At 50.7% G+C, this 27,126-nt stretch overlaps 1 protein-coding gene across 1 annotated transcript; it reads right to left on the bottom strand.

Annotated features, from left to right (window-relative positions):
• Positions 1 to 45: 45 nt before the first annotated feature.
• On the bottom strand, positions 46 to 27,126 carry LOC102962214 (BRI3 binding protein). Its single transcript, XM_042962439.1, has 3 exons — positions 26,840 to 27,126; positions 14,856 to 14,958; positions 46 to 4,977 (listed from the first exon to the last, which is right to left on the bottom strand). Exons 1-3 carry the CDS (start codon positions 27,047 to 27,049, stop codon positions 4,556 to 4,558), a joined length of 735 nt encoding a protein of 244 aa, XP_042818373.1. The 5' UTR covers positions 27,050 to 27,126; the 3' UTR covers positions 46 to 4,555.

Genomic DNA, 27,126 nt, shown 5'->3' on the forward strand with positions numbered 1-27,126 from the left:
TTCCCAGACCGGGGAACAGAATCACAGAATCAACCAACACAAAGTCGGGGAAATTCCACAAATGCTCGGTTAGGAGTGATGACATATATTTAGGAAGCCCGTACAACGAAATTACAATAAACGTTTATTGAGCCGCAATTTTCACAATATTTTCATTCTGTTCTGAAATCGGTCTACAAATATCTCTACAGAACACTAAAGCCAGTGATTTAATAAATAAGAGGAATGTATTTAGCATTTTGCAAATAAAAGAAGCCTCATACATTCAGATCTCCATTTGACATGCACAGAATCAGTTTCCCAAGGCTTTAGGCAACTGAAATGCGCACACAGCACAGACACACACACACACCAGCGTATTCAAATCAGATGGGTTTAGATTAAGCGTGAAATCAAATGCTGCATAAAATTTATAACCAGATACACACAGGATGAACTCAATCACGAACGCACTGGTCGATAATGGACACGGTTACCTCACTAGTATGATTTCCAGTTAGGAGGGAAATAAAGGATTGCTTCGCTGGATTTTAAGTGAGCACAAATCACCGTCACCATCACAAGAAATCAGTTGAATTGCACGGTACCCAGAGATTGAACACACATGCGAATGTTAAGCTGACACCACAATAAAACCTTGAAATCTGCGAAAAGACGTGGGGACATAGGGTCGATGACACCGTTAGCTGCCACAGGTTTCCCGTAAACGATGCAAATGACCATCAGCTTTTTATGCCACCACAGGGGAAAAAACTGGTCCTGCCGTGTCTCCTGCAAAAAACTCAGGACGCTGAACAAAGCCTGCTTCTCCCAGAGACTGTATATCATATCGACGGCTGTCCGTTACTCATTTTAAGGGTACTATGCTAGACCCTGCAAAAAATAGATAATTCTATCGCTCACCACTCACAAGTGAGGGGCAAAAAGTCCAAGACTCAAAGGACCGTAAACAAAACTTTGCGGAATGGAGATCTATTATCATTACTATTTTGATTTGGGGACGAGGGGGTGACACCTCAGGGCCTTAGGAATTCCTGCTAACACAAGCCAGCTGGATGGCCGGAGCTGGCTTTTGGGTTCAGTCGGGCAATTCGAACCCCGTCAGGGAGAAGTTACCAGACGTCCTTCACCTAAAGCATCTTGGGGAGTACCAGGAAGCACAGAAATGAAACGGTTCAGAATTTCCGCTAACGACAAGGCGTATTAACCGTGTTTTTGATGCGTTGGCTTTGGCGTGTTTTTCCTAAGCTCTCCGTGAGGCCGCTGAATCGGAGGCAGACCGGCAATCAAGGTGGTTTACGCCTTCCCCCCCGAGCCAGCCCTCACGGGCGTGCAAAGTCACATCACAACCCTCCCGACCACTGCCCCCCAACCTGCACGTCCGCGCCTGGCACCCGGTAGGGCATGTTCAAACCCGTTGCTTCCTCCCACCGCGGTGACGGAGTCCAGACACACACCCACTCCGCGTCCCGACCCCGTGTGAGGCTTCGCGAGGCCCTGCAAGGCATGCTGCGGCCAGGTGCTTTAGGGAACCGTGCCGAGAACCTTCTCTCAATGGGATTGGCCCCCGTGCTGTCACCCAGGTCACCTTCGTAAATGAAGACCCCGGCACAATTCACAAGAGCAGCTTTCAAGAAATTCTGTTGCTGTGTTTTGCCCCCAGAAGTGATGTGGGTTATCACAGAAACATGAGGCCAAGACACCCCCCACCCCTGGAAGCCAGGGGATGCTGATCTTGACCGGTACGGGGAATGCCTTTGTGGAGGGCTGATGTACCACGGAAGCATCTTCGCCAGCACGTCAGGGAACAGGTCCCTCTGGACACAGACCCCAGAAGATCCACTCAAGTCCAGCAATTTTGAGATGGTCTTTTCCTTTTCTGTCCTTGGCGTTGGTTGTTACTGAGGCACTGGAAAATAAAAACTAGTCGAGTTTAAGATCTCTAGAAAACAGAGTCTTAATTCGAACCCATCCACGGTCGTTTCTGTCAGGGTTTTCTAGATCACACTGAATATGAAGTGTCGCGCTAATAGGTCCTACAACCCGGAAGACATTAAAAAAAGGTTTCTCTTCCAGGTATGAGATGTGGTACAAAAATACATTTTTTTTTTCCCATGTACAAAAGAGAGAAAAAAGAAAGACACGGGGAGTAGTGGGAAAGGCCAAGTACCCTAACAAGCTTCCGTGGAGCGGAGAGAGAGGAAACGAAATCCCCAACTATTCGGGGTTAAGACGAGGCCCCAAAACAAAAGTCAAACGGATGCGTTAAAAAGCAGGCGTTGTTCAGACCGAACGTCCACGGTTTCTACCAGAATTCCAAAGAATGTTCTGCTCTGAAGTGATGCTCCTTTTTAACTGTAGGTGCTTTCATTACAAATAAAGCCATCTTTCATCGCAGTGCATGAAACTGCAAGGTTGGGCTCAGAGAGCCCAACCCTTGGCTAATGGGGTGGAAACAGCGCATGTGACCAACAGCGATTTCTACCTGCTGCTTACAGCCTCCGCGCGCCAGTGCCCAGGTGCATGCGCCTCCCTTGGTTTACCGGAAGTGAAAACGGTTTGACCCCAACACAGCACGGTGCCTTTCAGGGTTCGCGGGGGAAGGCGGCCGGGGGAACAGAGGGGATATTCCAGTGACAGTTTAGGACTTAAACAAGCTGTGTGCAGAGAATGCCAGTTCTGCCCTGGCCAGCACAAGCAAAGCAATGCTTTGGGATCTCAACACGCCCGATGCACGAGAGCCAAACGCACAAGAGGAAGGCAGGCCGGGATGGCCTCCCCGGGGGCTATTTCTTATACCCCTTGTGCTAAAAGAGATTTGCCTCCAAGATTCTGACTGCAACGGCTTCGGGCTCCAAATGCCCCTGGAGAAAGGTTTGCCCCGGGGCAGACCTCGGAAAACACGTATGCGTTTCAGGAAGCGAACCGAATGCTGCAAAGGTTGGGTCCCGTTACGTGCACCTCACACAGAGAGGTTTCGTAAACATTCTCAGAAACATCCGCTCCGGTTTTCCGGATACTTGCATCCAGCAGTAAAACTTCACGGAAACCGCACAGGAGTTAGCAGACAGCTGAGTGTTTCTCCGGAACGATGGGTGGACCGTGGAGTCTTGGTTCTACCTGATCCAACTGGGGGTGGGGGGGTCTCTGCAAATCTGCGTACAGAGGCTCTGTCGGGGGGCCGCCGGGGCACGTAGGTGGCAGGGAAGGATTGTGGCGGCCAGACCTCCCTTTCCTTGTTCATGTGTTGCCTGATGCTTACCAACAGGCCTGGGGGGGGGGGGGGTGCCTACACTGGGCCGTGTGCATCGACCCCTGATCCAGCCTCGCAAGGCGCCCCTGTCGAGGACCCCCATCGCTGTGTGCCCGGTATGTCCCTCTCTGCCCCTAGGCACCGCCGAAAATGAGGGCACCACAGACTTCACACAGAAAGCACATAACACGTGTGTCGTAAAAATTTCTGGAAAAAGAATTCGGATCTTCTCCAAGGCGTGTTTATTGCTGCTTACTGCTCCTGAGAATGCCTGATAAGCAGCAAGAGACTTGAAAATGTTATTAGCTGCTAGAGTTTGTTTTAATTCCGAGGTCCTGAGTCAACCCACACTACAGTGACACAAATAAAAACCCTTGAGAGCGTACCTTTTCTCTACAGGTCTAGCTGGCAAATGGTGATACCGGGGCATCAGATAGACTCCGGACAGGGGGAGTTTTGGCACTCACCCAGGTAGCTCTCGGCATCGAACTCCAAAGACATTTCTTTGCTTGGTCCTTGGATCTTCCCTTACAAAACGCGGAGGTTAAAATACATCAAAGTTCAGAAAGGGAAAACAAAAACAAAAACAAAAACAAACGATCTCAGGGTTGCTATGAATAACGATCTCTTTCTCCATTTAGAAATATAATTGACGGGGGCCTGGCTGGGGTCACGAGGACCCAGAAGATGTTTAGTTTCGTCCTGGACCCCAACCACCCACATCCAGAAACAACGACATCTATCAGCTAAGTCACCGTCAACCAAAAATGACATAAAACGAAGTTCACGGTTTTGGAACATGAGAAGAACGCACACAGACCTCACCCACCAATCCCTATGCCGTGACAACAAACAGTGACGCTGGAACTCTTCGTCTAAAATGTCCGATTAGCATATTCTTCCCCTCAGTGTAAAGTTTTATTAAACTTGACTCGATCTGCCTTTATTAAAAAACCTTACAAAAGATGTATTTAAGTGCTTGAAAAAATTAACTTTATGCACTATGCACAGATAAACTCTTACCATACAGCTAATATGGTTATATCCTTTGTTTTAAAAAATATCTCTTCCCCCACTAACGACCCTCGGCGGGTAGTTCCGCATACACGATCCTGTCATTCCTCTGGGAACGTGTCCTAGGGGTTGACACGTGGCCGGAAATACCCTCGCAAAGCGCCCCCGGTTCCTGCTCGGGAATGTTTATTAGGACTGCTTGGGGTTTGCTGTTCTTTTCTTCCTTCTTCTTTTTTGCTTCCTGAGGCAGGGCGCTGGTACGGGGGGCCCCGGCCGGCCGGCTGATTGTCACTTGCCGTTGGTGCGGTCGAGGCTCTCCAGCACTTTGTTGAGGCGGATGTTGAGCAGTCTGACCTGGTTCTCTAGGTGCTCCAGCTTCTCCTCCACGCTGGGGCCACTGGGGCTGCTGCGCCAGTAGAAGCCCATGGGCCCGGTCATGAAGTAGATGGCCACCACGAAGCACAGGGGCAGGACCGCGTTCTCCGGCTCCCCCTCGTACTTGTGCAGGACGTAGACGCAGGACATGGAAAACAGGATGACCCGGGCGATCCAGAAGAAGCGGCCGAACACCACGTGCAGGAGGCTGAAGGTGAAGCCCAGCGTCAGAGACAGGAACCAGTAGGCCAGGAGGACGACGCCCACCAGCAGGAGGGCGCGGGCCGGGCTGTTGGCCACCGAGGCCGGGCTGAAATACTGGGACAGGTTCGACACTGCGGAACAGAAAAGAGGGACAGCGGCGGGTCAGCACGAGCCGGGGGCTTCTCTGCAAGTGGGGCGCGGGGGTGCGCTGGGTCTCCGCCCTACGCGTGTAAAGTCCGCGGCCTCTTTATCCTTCACGCGAAGCCCTGGGGGAAGGCAGGGCACCCTCCGAGGCCACCCGCCGCATCCTGAGTTGAAAACACCTTTCGTGGCAGGGCAGAGCTTACAAGCCCGTCCTCTATCTCCTTCCTTCCTGTCTCCCATGGTAGCAAACGCCCAGGCGTAGGCCGGGTGCGTGGCTGCCTAGGAGGAAGGCGTTTCCAGCCTCCCTTGAAGCTCCGAGACTAAGCTCTGGGCAAGGAGATACTTTGTGGTGGCTTTGTGGGGTCTTTCCTAAAAGTAGCAGGAATGTGCCCTTTCTCTCTTCTTCTGCCTGCTGCGATGGAGATGCGATGGCGGGAGTGGGAGCGGCTATATTGGGCCATGAGGTAAGGGAAGTCACCTAAGCCATAAGACGGACGGTGCCTCGGTCCTGAGGCCCTCGTGCTGCAAAGCCACCTCCCTGCCTAACCACCTACCTGTGAACACTGACACAGCTTTATTGAGATATAACTGCCAAAAAGCACTGTATAAGTTCAAGAGCATGACTCATTACATAGATTGTGAAATTATTAGCACAATAAATTTAATGAACATCCATCACCTCATATGGATACAAAAAAAAAAAGAGAGAGAAAAAAATGCTTTTTTTCTTGTCCTGAGAACTCTTAGGATCTACTACTCTCTTAATAACTTTCATATATACCATAGAGCAGAGTTAACTGCAGTCCTCACTTTCTAAATTACACCCCCGGTGCTTACTTATCTTATCACTAGAAATTTGTACCTTGACCCTCTTATTCCAGTTCCCGCACCCACTATCACCCACCTCTGACTACAAATCTGATCTCTTTTTCCATGAGTTGTTGTTGTTGCTGTTTTTTTTTTTTAACTTTATTTTTATTTTTGACAGAGAGAGACAGGCAGAGCATGAGTGGGGGAGGGGCAGAGGGAGAGGGAGACCCAGAATCCGAAGCAGGCTCCGGGCTCCGAGCTGTCAGCACAGAGCCTGACACGGGGCTCGAACTCACGGACCGCGAGATCGTGACCTGAGCTGAAGTCGGACACGTAACCGACTGAGCCGCCCAGGCGCCCTGGTACTTTTCATTTTGTGATGGTTTCTTCTGCTGTGCAGAAGTTTCTGGGTTTGAGTAGTACTACTTGTTTATTTTTGCTTTTGGTGTCAAACCCAGCAAATCATTGCCAAGACTGATGTCAAAGAGCTTTATGGAGTTTTATGGTTTCTGGCCTTACATTTAATAAGTCTTTCATACATTTTGAGTTAATTTTTGTGAGTGGTATAAGGTAGGGGGCCTCGTTTCATTCTTTTACGCGTGCATATCCAATTTTCCCAGCACCATCTACTAAAGTGACCGTCTTTTCTCCATTGAGTATTCTTGGCTCCCTTGTCAAATTTTAGTTGACCACGTATCCCTGGGGTTTATTTCTGGGCTCTCAATTCTCTTCCATTGGTCTGCGTGTCAGTTTTTATGCTGGCACTATAGTGTTTTGGTTACTGTTTTGGTTACTATTTTGGTTCGTAAGGCTTATAATACAACTTGAAATCAGGAGGTGTGATGTTCTTTTCTCAGGATTCCTTTGGCTGTTCCTTTGGCTTCTGCAGTTTCCTGTAAATTTTAGGATTTTTTTTCCCCACATCTGTAAAAAAAAAAGCCATTGGAACCTTGATAGGGATTGCACTGAATCTGTAGATGGCTTTGGGTAAATAACAGACATTTTGACATTAATTCTTCCAATCCATGAACATGGGATAGTTTTCCATTTATTCACGCTGTCTCCGATGCCTTTCGTCGATGTCTTACGATTTATCTTTCACCTCCTTGATTAAGGTTATTCCTAAGTATTTTATTGTTTTTGATGCTATGGTAAATGGGATCATTTTATTTCTTTTTCAGATACATTCATCGTTAGGGTATAACAATACTGCTGATTTTTGTATGTTAATGTTGCACCCTGCAACTTTACTGAATTCATTGATCAGAACTAACAGTGTTTTCGTGGAGTCTCTAGGATTTTCTATGGATAAATCATGCCACCTGCAAACAGATAATTTTACGTCTTCTTTTCCAATTCTGATGGCTCTCGTGTTTTAAGAATAAACATTCTTCTCAAAGTCACAACACTATGGGGCGCCTGGGTGGCTCAGTCAGTTAAGCGTCCGACTTCGGCTCAGTCCGTGATCTTGCAGTTGATGAGTTCGAGCCCCACGTCGGGCTCTGTGCCGACAGCTGGGAGCCTGGAGCCTGCTTAGGATTCTGTTTCTCCCTCTCCCTCTGCCCCTCCCCCACTCATATTCTGTCTCTCAAATGTTAAAAATGTTAAAAAAACAACAATGGGGCACCTGGGTGGCTCAGTCGGTTAAGCGTCCGACTTTGGCTCAGGTCATGATCTCACAGTTTATGAGTTCGGGCCCCACGTCGGGCTCTGTGCCGACAGCTCAGAGCCTGGAGCCTGCCTTAGATTCTGTGTCTCCCTCTCTCTCTGCCCATCCCCTGCTCATGCTCTGTCTCTCAATAATAAATAAATGCTAAAAAAAAAAATTAAAACAACAACAACAAATTTCATTATGATTTTCTACTTAACTATACCTCATACTTCCAGGCTAATTTTTCTTAAACAAATTTTTTTTATAAATTATTTTTAATGTTTATTTATTATTGAGAGACAGAGAGACACAGAGTGTGAGCAGGGGAGGGGCAGAGAGAGAGAGGGAGACACAGAATCTGAAGCAGGCTCCAGGCTCTCAGCTGTCAGCACAGAACCCGACACGGGGCTCGAACTCGTGAACTGCGAGATCATGACCTGAGCCGAAGTCAGTCGCCTGACCAACTGAGCCACCCAGGCGCCCCAAACATTTTCTTTTTTTAAGTAGTCTCAATTTTTCAGAGGGGTTTTGGGTTCACGGAAAAATTAAGCGAAAGATATAAATTAATTAATTAATTTATTTTTATTTATTTTTTTATTTTAGAGAGAGAGAGCATTGTGTGCAGGGGGAGGGGCAGAGAGAGAGAGAGAGAGAGAGAGTGAGAATCTTAGACAAGCTCCATACTCAGCATGGGGTCCGACTTAGGGCTTGATCCCAGACCCTGGGATCATGACCTGAGTCAAATTCACGAGTTGTACCCTTAACCAACTGAGCCCCCCAGGCGCCCCAATATAAATTAATTTTTAAACATTGTTATTATTAATTCGTTTAGAAATAGCAATGAACCCAGGGAAGTGGGTGGGGGGTGGGCTAAATGGGTGATTGGTACTAAGGAGGGTACTTGGTTTTTGTTTTTGTTTTTAATTTTTTTTCAATGTTTATTTATTTTTGACAGAGAGAGAGAGAGACAGAGCGTGAGTGGGGGAGGGGCAGAAGAGAGGGAGACACAGAATCCGAAGCAGCTCCAGGCTCCAAGCTGTCAGCACAGAGCCCGACACAGGGCTTGAACTCACAGACCGCGAGATCCTGACCTGAGCCGAAGTCGGTGGCTCAACCGACTGAGCCACCCAGGCGTCCCAGGAGGGTACTTGTTATAATGAGCACTGGGTATAATACGTGATGAATCACTAAATTCTACTCCTGAAACCAGTATTACAGACTATATGTTAACTAACTAGAATTTAAATAAAAATTTGGAAAAAAAATAACAAGGGACCCATTACAGGCTAACACAAATAATATATTTTTCGAGAAGAATAACTGATCTCCAAAACAGAACCAAAAAATCCCGATGATGGAAACAGTGAGATGTTCTGCATTTTTACAACTCTTGTGTTGGTTTTTTTTTTTTTTTTTTTTAATATCTGGGCTGTTAGGAGAGAGCTTGATCCTCAGATCTGGTTTTGAATTCACAGAAACAGAATGTCAGCCACAAACGTGGGCCACGGATAGATTTTAAACATTTCTCGGGGCGCCTGGCTGGCTCAGTCCATAGAGTATGCAACTCTTGATCTTGGGGCTGTGAGTTTGAGCCCTGTGTTGGGTGTAGAGATTACTTAAGAATAAAATCTTTGTTTTATTTTATTTTTAAAGTTCATTTATTTATTTTGAGAGAGACAGCGAGCACAGGTCGGGGACGGTCAGAGAGAAGGAGAGACAGAATCCCAAGCCGACGTCACACCATCAGCACAGAGCTTGATGCGGGGCTCGAACTCACGAACAGTGAGATCATGACCTGAGCCGAAGTCAGACGCTTAACTGACTGAGCCACCCAGGCACGCTTAAAATACCTACTTTAAATAAATAAATGAATGAATAACAAAACAAACAAATATTTCTAGTAGCCACATTAAAAAGGGCAAAAAAGAAATAGGCAAAATTAACATTAAGATATTTAGCCCAACAGGGGCGCCTGGGTGGCTCAGTTGGTTAAGTGTCTGACTCTTGATTTCGACTCAGGTCACGATCTCACAGTTGGTGGCTTTGAGCCCCGGCATGGGGCTTTCTGCTGTCAGCGAGGAGCCTGCTTGGGATTCTGCCTCTCCTCTCTCTCTGCCCCTCCCCCACTTACATGCACACTTGGTGTGATCTCTCTCTCTCTCTCTCTCTCTCAAAATAAATGAATAAACTTAAAAAAAAAAAAAAGATATTTAGCCCAACATATGCAACATATTATCAACGTGGAATTGATATATCGAAGGATCCCTTGAATGCCTGGCCTCACACAGGTTGCTGGAGAAGGGGGGACCTCACGGTTCCCCTGAGGGGCCTCAGGAACCCCCTCCAGGGTTCCTCAGAGCATACTTTGAGAACCACCGGACTAGCCTATGTATATCTGAAGCTACATACCACGTGTTATTATCAGGGTAACAAGGGGCTGAGTTAGGTGACCAGCGAGGACAAGGACCCTCGGTGGGGGTGGATCTAGGACTAGGGCCGAGAATGTTGACACAGGCACGACCTCGCTGAAACCCGCGCTGCAATCCAGCGAGGGGGGTAAGGAGCAGTGTGCCTCGCCAGACGCCCTAAAAATCGCACCTAGAACATGAGCAACTCATCACTCCTGCCTGAATCCGCTTCCCGGAGCTGCCACAACAAAGCAGCACAGGCCGAGCGGCTTAGGCGACGGGAACGTACGTATTCGCACACAGTCTGAGGTCAAGGCGTCGGCAGGACCCTGGCGCCTTCTGAGGCCGCCGGGGGACGGCCCGTCCCAGGCCCCTCCCCAGCCTCGGGGGGGGGGGGTGGGTGGGTGGGCGATCCGTGGTCTTCTTGACTCGTGGGAGCATCCCCCTGACTCTACCTTGGTCTTCAGGTGGCCTTCTCCCCGGGGCCGCTGGGTCCGAGCTCCCCGCGAGGTCACCGGTCCTACCGGATTAGGGGTCCACCCCGATTCAGAGCCAGGGGAAAGCCGGCTGTGTGTGCAGCCGGACACAGACGGCCCTCGGCGTGGGGAATCGAGCCTGGGTGGGTCCCACAGCGGCCTGACAATGACTTTTCGCAGCGGATCCCCTCCGTAAGCCGTGAAGGGGTCACAAGGTGTTTACCGCGGGCCCACGCGCTGCTCTGATGGCTCCGCACAAATTGTCATCTGGTCCGCACGACGTGCTGATGATACGTAGCGTTTTCCACATGGAGGGCGGCGGGGGGGGGGGGGGGGGCCTCAGGCACACAGCGTGACTTGCCCCGGGTCCCGCAGCGAGGACAGGGCGGAGCTGGGATCTCGAGGCAGGGAGTCTGGTTTTCGGACTGCGCTACCCTGACGCGTCTCACGAGCGTGTGTGTGTCAGAAGCGGCTCCCAAGGCTTCAGACAGAGTAAACCGCCTGATGCAGGGACGAGGCTTTAAGTCCATCCTTCCAACTCCTTCCCGGAAGAGTGACTTGAGCCGCCGGGTCTAGAGCAGGCCAACGCCACGGTGTCCGTTATGGGAGCCATCGGCCACGTGTGGCCACTGAGCGCTTGAAACGTGGCAGGTCTGAACTGGGATGTGCTGTGTCAAACACGGCTGGATCACGAAGGCCTCACACCCCCCCCCAAAATGTAAAGACGCCTCATTAATAATGCCACACGCTTCCCACACGTTGAGATGACAGGAGTTTGAATCTCTCGGGTTAACCGAAATACCTTATTAAGTTAGTGTCGCCGGTTTTTTACTTTTTTTAACATGGTAACTAGAGCATGTGACATCATCTGGCGCTCTCTTTCTACCGGACGGCTCTGGCTAAGGAGGCTCCACTTTAACCGGTACCCCAAGAGATTCTGGAGACAGGAATTAGAGGATTGTGCTCATGGAGACCTTTTGCACCAGAACATCCAACTTCGGAACGCTATTTCCCGTAAAGCCTCCTGCGTGCTCAGACTTCTAAGCAGAAGCTGAAAATCCCAAAGGCCTCTGGTTGCTTTGAAGTTTATGCGCCAAACACAAGGGGAGAACATGACGTGGGAGGGGTTCTTTCACCTCCGGAACGTGTCAGCTGCCCTCCCCACGAACGCAAGCATGTGGGGCCTCTGCGGGATGACTCTGCTCTGGTCCCCTCCCAGGTAATCAGGAGGCTGTCTCTACCGCAGCTTTCCGGTCCAAGCTGCATGCAACTTTTTGCAATCAGGTTTGCTTCTCCGGGGCTCCTTGTTGGCCAGGGATGGGAATACCGAGAGTTTAACAATCTGGGCGAGTGGCGAATACGGATTCCGAGCGGGATTGCACACAGTTGCCGTATCTGGGTTGTGTGTTGGCTCAGCCCGACTCCCAGGAGGCTGCAAATGGCATTGCTAGAGCATTGGGACTGTGTCGTCTTGCCCGCTGGGGGCCAGAATTCTGAAATCAAGGTGTGGGCAGGGCCGTGCTCCCTGAGCGCTCAGAGGGAGTCCCTCCTGCCTCTTGCGGCTCCTGGGGGCTCCAGGCACCCTTGGCTTGTGGCCACGTCCCTCCAGTCTCTGCCTCCGTGTCCATAGGGCCATCTCCTCTCTGTGTGTTTGTCTCTGTGTCCCAATTTCCCTCTTCTTACAAGGACACCAGACACTGTCTGGTGGGATTTAGGAGCCACTCTAATCCAGGATAGACCCCATCTTAACTTGATCACATCTGCAAAGACTCCATTCCCAAATAAGGTCACATTCATAGATACCGGAGCTTTTGGGGTACTTTTGGGGGGACGCAAGTGAACTCCCACCAGCAGCGAAGCAGAGGGGCCAAGAGTCCTCCAACTTTTATTAATGACGGGACCCTGTCCACCAGAGGCAGAGTGAGGTGGAGGGTGCAGCCTGGGGGAGATGGGCAAAACCCTGCTCACAGGAGCTGATTCTGGAAGAAATGTGGGCAATAAACATATATACACGCGTGTGCAAGCTGCGGAACATTACAGCTGACAAGGGATTGTAGGCGTGAGAACAGGGTCCCTGTACATGGGGTAGTCAGGATGGGCTCCCTGGAGGAGGTGTCATGTACCAGAGACCCAAGGATGGGAAAGACCTGAGCAGACAAAGGGCTGAGGGCCTGCTCCCAGTGGGGAACACCTAAAGGAAACAAACATGTGTCCGAGGACAGGACGGAGGCCGGGGCTGGGTGGGGAGGCTGGGCAGATCCTTGGAGCCGACGGTCCCCGTGGGAGCCCTGTGTCAATTCCAAGAGCAACAGAAGTCACTGGGCAGTTTTAAGGTGAACGACTTAACCTGACTGATCCTTTTTTTTTTTTTTAATCACTCTGTGCAACAAAAGAACTAATAAAAACTAAAATCACCCTGGCTGGTTTGTTGAGAAGGAACCACAAGGGGCCAAGAGAGGACACGGAATTAGGAAGTGTGCAGGAACGGGTTAACACGGCAGGCCCGAGTCTGCTCTCTAGAAAGAGGTGCCAGAAAGGATTAATATGGCCCTTGGCTGACATCTGGGAACTTGGGTTTCTGGAGTGTGATACAGTGATTTATAAGAAGTATATGTATGTGTGTGTATGTGTGTATATATATATATATATATATATATATATATATATATATATATATTTGGTCTTTGTCCCCATTCCTGGCACAGAGCTCCTCCTAGAACCTTTGGATTAATTCTTAACAGGGTCCTTTCGGCCACACCTGAGTATGTGTTGACACAGTGACCTCTGGACAGGCCCTGAGGATGGGGGACCAGGAGAACCCATCGTGAGGAGCAGGTTGGAATTTCAGACCCATCCCCTGACCTCCAGGGAGGGGAGAGCGGCTGGAGGCTGAGTCAGTCACCGACGGCCAATGGCTTCATCAATCGTGCCCGTGTGACAGAGCCACCACAAAAACCCGACAGGAGCTTCTGGGATGGGGAGCTCAGGGAACACCAAAGCTCCGTGCGTCTTCCTACAGAACGCACCCGAACATCTCCTCCATCGGGCTGTTCCTGAGTTACATCCTCCTGCAATAAACTGCTAAGCTAGTAAGTGGTGTTCTGGAGTTCCGTGAGCCGCTCTGGCAAATTAATCAAACCCAAGGAGGGGGAACCTCCGATCTAGAGCCACTTGCTTGGTCAGAAGCACGGGGGGGCTTGCAACTGGCATCTGAAGAGGAGGAGGGGCAGTCCTGCGGGATGAGCCCTGACCCCGTGGGCTCGCTCTGACATTATACCTCCAGGTAGCCGGGCTCAGAATTCAGTTCAATGCGTGGGACGCCTGGTCAACTCACGGAGAGTTGAGTTATCTGCTTGGGGGGTGGAAAGAACACAGGTAGTGGAGGGGGCTTCCCTCCATTCCCTGATAACGGGGGCTCCCTGTGCCTGGACTATTTGCACACATTCTGTGGTTTATGCTGACCACCTGCTTTCCCGCGGGGTGTCGGGAATTTTGGCAGGTGCCGGGCAGAAGGTGCCCACATGACCAGCCCCTAAGAAACACCCTGGGCGCAGCGTCTCTAACAGGCTTCCCTGGTGGATGACGACTTTACACGCGTCACCACAAATTGCTGCTGGTGGAATTAGGGTTTCCTGTGGGGTCCCACCGGCCTGTCCCCTTTTGCTGAGGGTGCTTTGTGTCCTTGCACTGGAATAAATCACAGCCGTGAGCATGACGATAACACTGAGTCCTGAGTCCTCCTGGTGATTCACCGAACCTGGGGGTGGTCTTGGGGCCTCAACACAGGCGGCTGCAGACTTCCTGGCGGGAGAGGTGGCAGCCTGGACCAGGGCCGAGTCCTTGAATTCAACCGTTCCAGCAATAGCCTCCTGATTCCGCACAGAGCAGCAACTCCCACGGCAGGCCAGTTCGGCAGCGTTCTAGGCACGGCTCTGGGACCGCCTCAAGCTCTGTATGAAATCCCTTTGTGCCTAAATAACTGTAGGTAGGAGTTTGTGATGGGTCCCAACACCCCGGAGGCCCCACCTCTGGTCTTTGCAGTTTGCCTGGGGGCCGACGAATCAGCCCTACCCACACGTACCTTACCCTAAACAGCATCTGTGAATCTCAGTTTTGACGGGCCATTTCTTTATGCAACTATCACAATAAAAAATGTTCATTTGTGGGGCACCTGGGGGGCTCAGTCAGGGAAGCATCCGACTCTTGATTTTGGCTCAGGTGACGTTCTCACGGTTCGTGAGTTCAAGCCCCACATCGGGCTCTGTGCTGACAGTGCAGAGCTGGCTTGGGATTCTCTCCCTCTCTCTCTGGCCCTCCCCCGCTCACACTGTCTCTGTCTGTCTGTAAAGAAATTAGCAAACCTTAAAAAAATTTTTTTAAGTGTTCATTTGTGTCCTCACTACCACCCTCCCACCAAGGGGTCCTGTGTGCCACCCATCATGGGTACTGCGTCCACACTTTGATAACCACTCGAATAAAACAGCACCTTCAATGAATGCCTTCCCCCCAGCACCACGTACCATCAAGTCCAAGAACATCCAAGAGCTCCATCCAAACTTTCCACAGCGTTTCGATGAACATGTCCACCCCCAGCACGAACCTCTCGGTCAGCCTGGTCAGGAACTGCAAAAACAAGAGAGTGGTCACTACCACTGACTGGGACAACGCGCCCTTCTCCTGGTCCAGCCAGGCCCATTGGTTTACGCGTTAGTGGGAAAACAGAGGCGGCCAGTGATGAAGGACACAGCAGGAGTGGCCGAGTAGCCTGGGCACAGACATGAGCTTGGTAGGCCAGGAGCTGGGCGAAATCTGGTCAGGCCTCCTCCTCCACGGGCCAAGGGGGAGACAGGAGGTCCCCACAAAGCTGATCCACTCCACCTCTGACTTCTCCTGAAGCCCTCTTGCCCACATCAAGCTCAAGGTCTCCTTCTTTTCTCTGCCTGATTTCTCACCTTTATCTTTTATTTATTTTTTTAATGTTTATTTTTGAAAGAGAGAGAGAGAGAGAGAGTGTGTGTGTGAGCACGAATGGGGGAGGGGCAGAGAGAGGGAGACACAGAATCGGAAGCGGGCTCCAGGCTCTGAGCCGTCAGCACAGAGCCTGGTGTGGGGCTCGAACTCACAAACCGCGAGATCATGACCTGAGCCGAAGGCAGACGCTTAACCGACTGAGCCACCCAGGCGCCCCTGGTTTCTCATTTTTAAATGGTGGGAGTTTCCGCCCCCTCCCATTCCGCCTGGACGTTGGGTGCTGCCTCCTGGGACAGGAAGGGTGGGAGGGCGGTGGCTCTCACATGTGAGCTGTATCACATCTCCTGGGCATGAGGGAAACCCTAGAGACCCACGTCCACCTGGCTTTAAGGACCCGGGTCCTCAGAGGGCTTCCTGATCTCTACAGGGGATTCCAGAGAAACACCAGGCTGGAGGAACAGCTCAATGAGGTGTAGTCTCATCCATCCGGTTATTATTTTTAATAAGTGCTATTCTGTACACATGGTATAAAACTCAAAGTTGCAAACGGGAAGTCAGTGAAAACTAACCCTCCCATCTCACTCCCCATAATGCAAATCTCCTTCTGGAGGCTCTGTCGTTATTCTGTGGCTTCCCTTTGATGTGCCGGGGGAGTAGCAGCAGACAAACATTCTTCCTCCAACCGCCAGTGACTATGCACGGTTTTCTCACGTGACACTCTGCCTCAGACCGTACAGAGCTGCCTTGTTCTCCTTAGAGATGTTTGAGCGATCCCCTACCCATGGACACCTAGCCTATTCCCACCCACGCTATTGCAGCAAAGGGGAGTGACACAGGGGAGCCCTGTACTTGTGCACTTTGGCTCGATCAATGCCTTGGAGTGAAATGGCTATTGTTTTTAAGTTATTTATTTATTTAGAGACAGAGGGCACAAGTGGGGGAGGGTCAGAGAGGGAGAGAGAGAATCTCGTGGGGCTCGAACCCACGAACCATGGGATCGTGACCTGTGCCGAAATCAAGAGTCAGACACTTAACCGACTGAGCCACCCAGGAGCCCTGGCTACAGCATTTTGAATCAGACCTTAGGGCTGGATCACCGCTCCAGGGCGCAAGGGGAAAGAGAGCAGGGTTGAATCAGCCACCGGGAGAGACAGGACTCCAGTAACCTCCGTGCTAGTTCTGTGGCTTGGCTGAGAGCGCGTGTGGCTGAGTTTAAGGGCCTGGGTTCAAATCCCAGCTCTGCTTCTTACTGCTAGCTACGTAGCCACGGTTGCGTGTGTGTGTGTGTGTGCGTGTGTGTGTGTATACACATATATAATACGTATCAGAGCTCCCGCTAACTAAATCCATGTATTAGTATCTACCCCAACTGGTTATTTTAGCATTAAGCGGGATACTCATATGAAATGCCTCGAGCACATGGTAAATGGTCAAAATTCCCACCGACATCCCATACTCGCACTGAGCCCTGACCCCAGAGCACGTCCTGCAAGGAATCATCCTTTTCTCCTTAGGTCATCACACTAAAGGGATTTGTACACGTAAAGCCCACGTGGCCATCAGCTGACGGGTGGAGAAACAAAGCCTGGTCCATCCACACAGTGGGATGTTGTTTGGCCATAAAACGGAATGAGTTACCATGAGCTTCCACATCAGTGAACCTTGAAACACGATGCTAAGGGAAAGAAGCCGGACGCAAAAGACCACATATCGTACGATTCCATCTGTATGAAAAGTCCAGAGGAGGCAAACCCACAGAGGCAGAAAGTCGACTGCTGGTTGCCAGGGGCTGTGATAGCTAAAATTTCTTTTAGCAGTGAGGAAATGTCCTAACATCGACTGTGGTAGTGATTGCACAGCTCTGTGGTCGGACTAACGAGGACCGAACGGTACACTTTAAGGGGGTGGATTGTAGAACACGTGAATTATACCTCGATGAAGCTATTTTGAAATGGGAGGGTAAAAACATATACAATGGAAGAGCTGGCATTAAAAACAAAAACAAAAACAAAAACAGGGATGGGAATGCAAACTGGTGCAGCCACTCTAGAAAACAGTGAGGAGTGTCCTCAAAAAATTAAAAATAGAACCACTCTACGACCCAGCAATCGCACTACTAGGTATCTATCCAAGGGAAACAGATGTGCTGTTTTGAAGGGACACATGCACCCCCGTGTTTATAGCAGCACTATCGACGATAGCCAAAGTATGCAAAGAGCCCAAATGTCCACCGATGGATGAATGGATAAAAATGTGATATATATACAATGGAGTATTACTCGGCAATCAAAGAGAATGAAATCTTGCCATTTGCAACTACGTGGATGGAACTGGGGGGTATTATGCTAAGTGAAATTAGTCAGAGAAAGACAAAAATCATATAACTTCACTCATGAGAACAAACAGAGGGTTGCTGGAGGGGTTGTGGGGGGGGCGGGGAATGGGCTAAATGAGTAAGAGGCATTAAGGAATCTATTCTTGAAATCATTGTTGCACTATATGCTAACTTTGATGCAAATTAAAAAATTAAAAAAAACAAAAAACTAACAAAAAACAACAAAAAGACAACAGGGTGTCTGGCTGGCTCAGTCGGTAGAGCATGCGACTCTTGATCTTGGGGTCATGAGTTCGAGCCCCACGTTCCGAGTGGAGCCTGCTTAAAAGAAAAAGTAAAATAAAATAAAATTTTTTTAAAAAGGGGGTGCCTGGCTGGCTCAGTCATTTAAGCGTCTGACTCTTGAATTCGGCTCAGGTCACGATCTCACGGTTTGTGGGATCGGGCCCCACGTTGGGCTCTGTGCTGACAGCGCGGAGCCTGCTTGGGATTCTCTCTCTCCCTCTCTCTGCCCCTCCCCTGCTCGATGGCTCTCTCCCAAAATAAATAAATAGTCTTAAAAAAAAGAGAAAGAAAGAAAGAAAGAAAGAAAGAAAGAAAGAAAGAAAGAAAGAAACCCGTACTCATCAGCAGCCAACCCCCATCCCTCCTCCCCAACCTAGGCAACCGCTAATCTGTCTGTCTCCACGGATTTGCCTTTCCTGGACTTTCCGTACAAACGGAATCATACGGCAGGTGACCGCTTGCGTCTGGCTTCTTTCTCTCAAAATAACATTTCCCTTGTTGTACCAGGACTCAGTAGTTCATTCCTTTTTATGGTGGCCGATAGCGTTCCACTTGACGGGCACCCCTGTTCTGTGTGTCCTCTCACAGAAAGTATGTTCGATCTGTGCGTGTTTGTCAGTAAAACCAGGTAGCAGGCTTTACCATTTGTTCAGAAGGAGGAAGAAGGAAGGAACGCCAAGGCTTTTGTGAGAAAAGGGTATCGGGTCCTTCAGATGGCACTGAGCCCCCCAGGAGGGGTGCGAGGCAACAGCTATTTTGGAAGGAAGAGACACGGCCGCTCAACGTTGCTGAACCTCTCTGTGCCTCAGCTTTGTCAGCTGTCAAACGGGGCAAAGACAGGATTGGACGTTCCGACCTGTAAAGGCCTCCGCGTGGTGCTGGCACAGACCGGGAGCCCGGGCGGCAGAAGGCTAAGGACGCTTCTGTCTCAGCGCCTACCCACACTGGTCTCCAGGTAGGTGCTCGGAGACCTGCTATCCTTGGGAAACCCTCAGGCCCAAACATGACTGGCATTGCTCAGGAGAAAGAACAGACCCGTCCCGGAAACTGGTCTGGGCAGGAGAGGTTGAGAGCAGAGAAGGGCCCACTGCTGGCCTTCTAGCCAGGAGCAGGACAGACTCGCCCTGGGCCCTGGGGGCTGGTGCTGTTGCTTTGGATACGGCCCTGTGACACCCTGGCCCACTTCACCCTGTGAAGGGCATCCGGGAGCCCTCAGGGGGATGAACCTTGTGCCTGCAGATTTCCTATGTCGAAGCCCTAATCGCCAGGCCCTCCGAATGTGACTGGAATTGATGACAGAGCCTTTGGAGAGGCAAGAAATGTAAAACGGGGTCACCAGGCTGAGCCCTAAGCCAACGGGACCTGTTGGGGAGGAGACGGGGACACAGACACATACAGAGGAAGGACCCCGCGAGGACGCAGGGAGAAGACAGCTGCCCGCACACCATGGAGAGACACCAGGGTCTCAGTTTTCTAGTAAATTCCTACTGTTCGAGCTGCCCAGTATGTGGCACTGGGAGGGCGGCCCCAGCCACTAACAGGGGGTCACAACACGGCCCGGAGCCTGGAACGGTTCTCCCACCACCGGCCCGCGGGGGTCGAGAAACACACCCAGCCAAACGTGAACGTGGCCTTGCCTCCAGGGCAAGGCCCAACTTCTCCACAGAAGCCGCTGTGGACATAAAGAGCAGAGGAAGAGGGGAGCCCGGGTGGCTCAGTGGGTATAGAGCGTGTGACTCTTGATCTCGGCTCAGGTCCTGATCTCACGGTTCAGAAAATGGAGCCCCGTGTCGGGCTCTGCGCTGACAGCGGGGAACCTGCTTGGGATTCTCTGTCTGCCCCCCCCCCAAAATAAATAAATAAGCTTTAAAAAGAACGGCAGAAGGTTGATTAGCGGAAGCAGTGGCTGGTGGGTCCAGGGTTCATTACAGGATTCTCTCTGCCTTTGAACCTGTTGGACAATGTTCAGTATGAAATATGAAAACAAGGGAGATTCAGGTGAATTAACTCGAGGCCGGCGGCCGTCACGGTGGGAGGGACAAAATTACTGAAGCCTGGATTTCGTTATCCCTTCTCTTGTAGCAGAGAAGCCTGGACGTCCACCTCCTGAGGGCACCTGCCTCCGCCCCAACCTTCCCTCCGCCCGTCACCCCCTGGCTTGTGCAAATCGGCTCCAGGGAAAATCAGCAAATGTGTCCTGACGAGCGAGTCAGAGGAGGAGTGGGGTTTCTGCCGTTTCGAGTTTGCCCAAGCATGTGAAGAACACCCAGAAATGCAAAGATTGCACGAACAGGAAATACTGGAACCGACGCCCGGATCACAAATGGGTCACAAAAGGGAAAGGCACCTCCAGGGCACAAGGCAGGGACACAAGACCCCTTCGGGGGAATTCTTGCCAGATCCGGACGTGTGCCCTCATCCTAACCGCGAGGAAACAATCCGACCACACCATGGGACATTTCAAGAAATGACTGGTCTGCGGGCGACTGGCTGGCTGGGTCGGCGGAGCATGTGACTCTTGGTCTTGGGGTTGTGAGTTTGAGTCCTATGTTGGGTGTAGAGATTACTTAAAAATAAAATCAGAAAGAAAGATAGAAAGATAGAAAGATAGAAAGATAGAAAGAAAGAAAGAAAGAAAGAGAGAAAGAGAGGAAGGAAGGAAGAGAGGAAGGAAGGAAGGAAGGAAGGAAGGAAGAAAGGAAGGAAGGAAGGAAGGAAGGAAGGAAGGAAGGAAAGAATTGGTCTGTCAAAACCACAGTGAGATACCATTCCAGCCTTATCCTGTGGGCTATAATCAAAAAGACAACGATGGGACGACTGGGTGGCTCAGTGGGTTAAGCATCTGACTCAATTTCGGTTTACATCATGATCTCACAGTTCGTGAGATTGAGCCTCGCATTGGGCTCTGTGCTGACAGCACAGAGCCTGCTTGGGATTCTCTCTCTGCCCCTCCCCTGCTCTCTCTCCCTCAAAAACAAATAATGGGGTGCCTGGGTGGCTCAGTCAGCTAAGTGTCCGACTTCGGCTCAGGTCACGATCTCATGGTTTGTGAGTTCAAGCCCCAAGTCGGGCTCTGTGCTGACAGCTCAGAGCCTGGAGCCTGTTTCAGATTCTGTGTCTCCCTTTCTCTGCCCCTCCTCAGCTTGTGCGCGCTCTCTCTCTCTCAAAAATAAATAAATATTTTAAATCAATCAATCAATCAACAAATAAAAATAAAATTGACTGTGGTGAGGGCCGGGCAGCTGTCTGAATATACTCAAAACTACTGAACTTTCAATAAAGCTGTTACCAAAACAAGAAAAGCAAAAAAGACAATTGGTCTGCACTATTCCAAAATGTCAATGTCAGAAAAGCTCTCCACACCCACACCCAAAAAGTGAGGGGACTCTGACAGACTAAAGGACATTAAAGAGACATGAAAACCAAATGCAATGAGCCATGGTTCATAAAGTGTTAGATTTTTTTTTTTAAAGCTATGAAGGAAATGTGAATACAGACTGTATGTGACAAGTTTTTACTGTACTAAATGTAATTTGGGGGGATGGAGGGACCATGGTATTGTGGTTCTGTAGGAGAAAGTGTCATGATGTTTGCGACTTACTCTTTTTTTAACGTTTATTTATTTTGAGAGAGAGCGCGTGCGCACATGAGCAGGGGAGGGGCAGAGAGAGGCTCCGTGCTGTGCGATCAGAGCCTGACACGGGGCTCGATCTCACAAACCACGGACCACAAACCGTGAGATCATGACCTGAGCCAAAATCAAGAGTCAGACGCTTAACTGACTGACTTAACCACCCAGGCACCCGTGCGACTTACTTTCAAATGGTTCCGGGAAGAAAACAGTGTGTGTGTGTGTGTGTGTGTGTGTGTGTGTGTGTGTGTGTGTGCGCGTGTAAAGAAAAAGGGAGAAACCAGTTTGGGGAAAATGTGGGTTCAGTGGGAAAGTTTCTAGCTGTTCTTCATTCCAGACTTTCATCTGTTCCGTACTTCCAAACTTCTCATAATGAAAACGAGAAACGTTTTGATTGTGGTGGTGTTTACACGGGTGTGCACACACATCGAAATTTATCAACTTGTACGCTTTCGGACACATTTGTCCCACTTTAAATATGCGCTGTCTATCGAAGCGTAATGCCAGTCACACCTCCAAAAAGCCGCTAAGACGGGCCGGGGAAAAAAAGGCTGGAAAGCGTCAGAGTTATTTTTGCCCCACAAGCTCGCCGGCAAACAGCGAAACGGGCCAGCATCTCAAAAAATCAAAAACAAAAGACAAAGAAAGAGCTCAATAAAAGAAAATGGCAAAGAAAACAGAAGGCAGTCTCCAGACAAGAAAAGGCTGATGGAGTCTGCGTATGTGAAAAGATGTAATAAAACCAATAAAACACGTAATAAGAAACTTAATGATACACTTCGTCGGACAAGGTGTGGAAGGTAGAGCTCACACGTTCGGTAGGAGTGGAAACCGGCAGAATTTTTGGAAAACAATTCGGTCGTCTTTCACAGTATTGAAAGCGTATAGGGAAGGGTGTAAACACAAAACTAACTTATGTTGCCAAAAGTCAGGAGAGCGGTTGCCTTGAGCGTCCGACTCTTGATTTCAGCTCAGGTCACGATCTCGCGTGTGTGGTCTCGAGTCCCACGGGGAGGGCTCTGCGTGGACAACACAGAGCCTGCTTGGGCTTCTCTCTTCGTCCGCCCCACCCCCCTCTCGAAATAAATAAACTTAAAGAAAAAAATTAAAAATAAACACGTGTGAACGCACAGACCCTTTGACTCAGCGACTCCATTTCTAACAACCTGCACACAAAAATCTCCATAGAAAGACCTTTACTGCAGCCAGATTTGGAGGGCACAAGAGGGGACGCTAACAAAATGTCAACTATTAGGCGTGGGTTCAATTATGGTACATCCTGAATGATGGTTTGCTTTCTGCACTCCTCCAAAAGGAAGGAAGCAAAGCTTTATGTACCAATAAGATGTGGTTGCCAAAATTTGTCAAGAAGGAGAAGAAGAAGGAGAAGAGGAGGAAGAGGGGGAGGAGGGGGAGGGGGAGGAGGAGGTGGGGAGTGGAACAGCCTGCGTAATGAAAAACAGAAAACCCACAAAGGGGCAGGATCTGTACGGATGCTCAGAACACCAGGCTACTCTAGGAAGGGAAATGGGAGATGGGGTCAGACTGGGCAAGCAGATTTATTTTTTTTTTACTCTTGAACTATGTGAAATGGCATTGCATGCAGCTACGGCCTTATTAAAAAAAAAAAAAATGTTAATCTTCTTAAAAACAAAACAACTAAGGAACAAAGGACTAATAAGAACACCAACTCTCAGCTTCTCATTCAAATGTTCCCACCACGTGGGTCCAGCTGTATTTTCTCCCCTGTGCTCCCCAAGATCCACACCCCAACGCAGCCGCCTGTGAACCGGACCCCAACCTTGTCTCAGCCCTTCCCTCCCCTGCCAACCCATCTTCCCAGACCCAACTCACACCCCTTCCTCCACCCCCTGCCCAATGCCTCCAGGCAGGGCACCAGATCTCTTCCTCCTGGCTCTCCACAAGGCCTTTCTGGCATCACTATTGATGTCTTGTTAAACCCTAGGTCCTGTGTGACCTAGGTCTCGATCTCCCTCTGTCCCTTGTTCACTCTGCCACAGCCCTACTACGGACCCTCTCTGGCCCTCACACACCAAACCTGTTCCTACCACAGGGCCTTTGCTCACACTGTTGCCTTTGCCTGGGATGTTCTGTCCCTCCAGCTCCTTCTGTTTCAGCTCACTTCCCTGGCCACTCTGTTCCAGTCATTTCCAATTCTGCAGAGGTGACGAGTGTGGGCACTCCCAGTCCTCCCTCCAACTGATTAGTGGAACTGGGGGCGAGAGGTTCAACCTTTCCATTGCCTTACTTTCCTTCTCCGTAAAACAGGGCTGATAAGAGAGGCTCTCAGAACAGCGCGAGGCACATCCTAAGCTTAAACAAAGATTACCCATCATCATTAGCACATCATCTTCTCTTACCTCTGTAACGGCACTTACTACTCTGAAATAATGTTGTTTTAAGTGTCTGAGTTATCTATTGCCTGTCCTATGAAAGGTCCTCGGGAGGGGACAATTTTGTCTGGCTTGTGCTCATATGGCAGGTGCTTAAGACATTTTTGAAAATTGTTGTAAAGGGGCGCCTGGGTGGCTCAGTCGGTTAAGCGGCCGGCTTCGGCTCAGGTCATGATCTCGCGGTCCGTGAGTTCAAGCCCCGCGTCGGGCTCTGTGCTGACAGCTCAGAGCCTGGAGCCTGTTTCAGATTCTGGGTCTCCCTCTCTCTGACCCTCCCCTGCCTGTTCATGCTCTGTCTCTCCCTGTCTCAAAAATAAATAAAACGTTTAAAAAAAAAATTAAAAAAAAAAGTAATATTTAAAAAAAAAAGAAAATTGTTGTAAAATACACATAGCACAAAATTAACCGGTTGAACCATTTTAAAGTGTACGATTCAGTGCCATATGGTACATTCACAATGCTGTGCAAGTCACCTCTGCCTAGTTCTGGAACATTTTCTGCCCGGAAAAGAAACCCCCGGTCGATGAAACAGTCACTTTCCACCCCACCCCACCCCCTCCCCTTAGCAACCACTCATCTGCTTTCAGTCTCTACGGATTTGCTTGTCCTGGAACATTTCACACAAATGCCATTGTACAATACGTGGCCTTTTGTGTCTGGCTTCTTTCACCTGTTTTCAAGGTTCACCCGCGCATCACCTATCAGTGCTCCACTCCTCTTTATGGCTGGATAATATTCCATGCTTGGACAGGCCACAGTTTATTCATTCATCAGCAGATAGACATTTGGGCTGTTTCCACCCTTTGGCTAACGTGAAAAGCACTCCGACGAACACTCATGTACAAGCCGCTTCATAATTTTTAATTGAATAAATGAGTCTATCGCTTTCCTACCAGAGTCCCTTTCTTACATAAATATCTCCCACCATTGACTAAAAAAATCATTCAGTACCTGGTATTATACAACCTAGTCGCATTCGGCCCTCCAATTCATCTCCTCTGGGGAGGAGACAGAGAGGTCAAGTCAACTGGCCCAGGATCGAAGGCCAGGAAGTCCAATCCTTGTCTGTTGGACAGCAAGGCCCATGCTCCAAACCAGAGCCCCGCAGGTTTATTTTAGACGAGGCCTAGCTTAGACCATGGGGTGTTTCTTGAAACACCCTCAAACCTCACAACCCACCAAGCCGGTCTGGCTCCGACTTAGTAACCCCAGGCAGGCCGAAAACGACGTCGCCAGCATACCTAGTTTTTGTTAACAAAACAGTCTCCCCCAAGCCCGGCCAGTCTGGGCGACGCTCGGCAGGAAATGTCAGGTCAGTCTCGTTCTAGATGCTGCGTTGATGGGGGGAGGGGAGGACCACAAAGGGTCATGAGGCATAAAGACCCATGAAGGCACCAGTGTGGACCCCAGGCCCACGCTGCCTGGGTTTAATTCCCGGCCCTGCCACTCAGTTTGACTTGAAGCCACTCACATCACCACTCTGTGCCTCAGTTTCCCTATCTACAAAATGAAAACATGAACAGTACCTACTCATAGGGTTTTTCTGAGAATTAATTGAGTGACTCTATCTCTAAAAGCACTCAGCACATTTTAAGCAAATAACAGATTTGTATTAGCCCCGTGGAAGGCACAAACCTTGGTCACCCCAGAAAGAGTTCTGATCTCGACCCAAGAAGAATGCCAGTCTGAGTTGGGTTTTGTTTTATCTCAAGCACCAGAAAACTTTTTTTTTTTTTTTTTTTTTAAATCCTGAAAGTCCTTCCAGCAGGGCTAAGCAAAGTGGATTTGTGCCTTGGCCGGAATGTCAGCAAAACGATGTAGTTGACACAGATTCAGTCATTACTCGGGGCCAGGAAAGCACCATAATTACAGGAAGCATTCATAATTACAACCGCATAATGAAGGGGATATTATTATTAGCCCCTTTTAGAGGATAAAGAAACTGAGGCTCAGGGAAATGAAGCCACACGTGGCCCAAAGCGGAGCAGCCCGTTAAGTGGTAGCCTGAACCGGAGCTCCCAAACCCCAGGGCTAGCCCGGAGCAGAGACTTCAACAGGAGGACCAGCAAGGGCTGTCCTCAGGGAACCAGGTTACCACATGCAACTGTCTTTCATTCACTTCCCCTTTCTCGGGCCCGAATGAAGCCTGTCCCACCGGGCTCCAGAGGGCAGCGCAGGGTGCGGACACACGTTCCCGCGCTCCTCCTGAGCGCTCGACACAGCAGCTCCAAAGTAAGAACGCTCCGAATCAAGGGACGGCACACAGTAGGAGCTCAGGAGGGTTACTGGGCCAAAGCAACAGAGGAGACTGCCTCAGTCCCTTTCTTTTCTTGTAAAGTTAAAAAAAAAAAAAAAAAAAAGCCGAGATATCTTCGCAGCAGAAGGAGGAGGGCCTAAGGTGCTCGGGGGAAGTGGGTCGGCGCGAGGCTGGCAGAAACGCAGGGGGTGCTGGGGAGAGGGCAGGGCGCCCCCTGGGCGGCGCGCGCGGCGCCTGGCTCACAGTAGGTGCTCATTCAAACGCGCTGAATGAATGAATGAGAGGCGCGGCCGGCGTGGGCGCAGCCCAGGGGCCGCGCGGCGCCCGCGGGCAAGGTCCAAGGAGAAGTGCGGCGCCGGGCAGAGGGCGCCCCGAGGCCCCGCGCCCGCCCCCCGCCCCCCGCCCCCCGCCGTGCGCCGCCACCGGCCGCCGGGCCCGACCCCGGCCGCGCGCGGGGGGCCGCAGGCCGCAGAGGCCCCGGGGCGCAGGCCGGCCTCCCCTCTCCCCGCCGCCCGGCGGCCCCGGAGGCCGCGCACGGCCCAGGCCGGCCCCGGGAGCCAGGTGCGCGTGGGCCCGGGCAAGGTGACCGCAGGCTGGAGCCCGGCGCCCACCTTGTGAGCGGCGCGCACGTTGTCCTCGCCGAACAGGCTGCTGACGCTCTGCGAGAAGGTGTTGACCGTGCGGCGGTAGCTGTTCTTCTCGGCGCCGCCGCGGCCCCGCGCCCCCTGCGCGCCCGGGGCCAGGAGCCCGAGCAGCAGCAGCGGCAGGAGCAGCAGGAGCCCGGGCCGGGCCCGGGGCCCGCCCGAGGCGCGCGCGCCCATCCTGGGGCCGGCGGGATGCGGGGTCGGGAGCGGGGCCGAGGGCCGCACCGGGGACGCCGCGGCTCCGGCGGGGACCG

Source organism: Panthera tigris, chromosome D3 (genome assembly GCF_018350195.1).
Source record: "Panthera tigris isolate Pti1 chromosome D3, P.tigris_Pti1_mat1.1, whole genome shotgun sequence".
In the NCBI taxonomy this organism is placed as follows: Eukaryota; Metazoa; Chordata; class Mammalia; order Carnivora; family Felidae; genus Panthera; species Panthera tigris.

Coding starts and splice junctions, on each gene's coding strand:
- LOC102962214 (XM_042962439.1), bottom strand. CDS start 27,049: ATGGGCGCGCGCGCCTCGGGCGGGCCCCGGGCCCGGCCCGGGCTCCTG. Junction 14,959..26,839: donor ACGTGCGCGCCGCTCACAAG/GTGGGCGCCGGG, acceptor TTGTTTTTGCAG/TTCCTGACCAGGCTGACCGA. Junction 4,978..14,855: donor GGATGTTCTTGGACTTGATG/GTACGTGGTGCT, acceptor TCTGTTCCGCAG/TGTCGAACCTGTCCCAGTAT.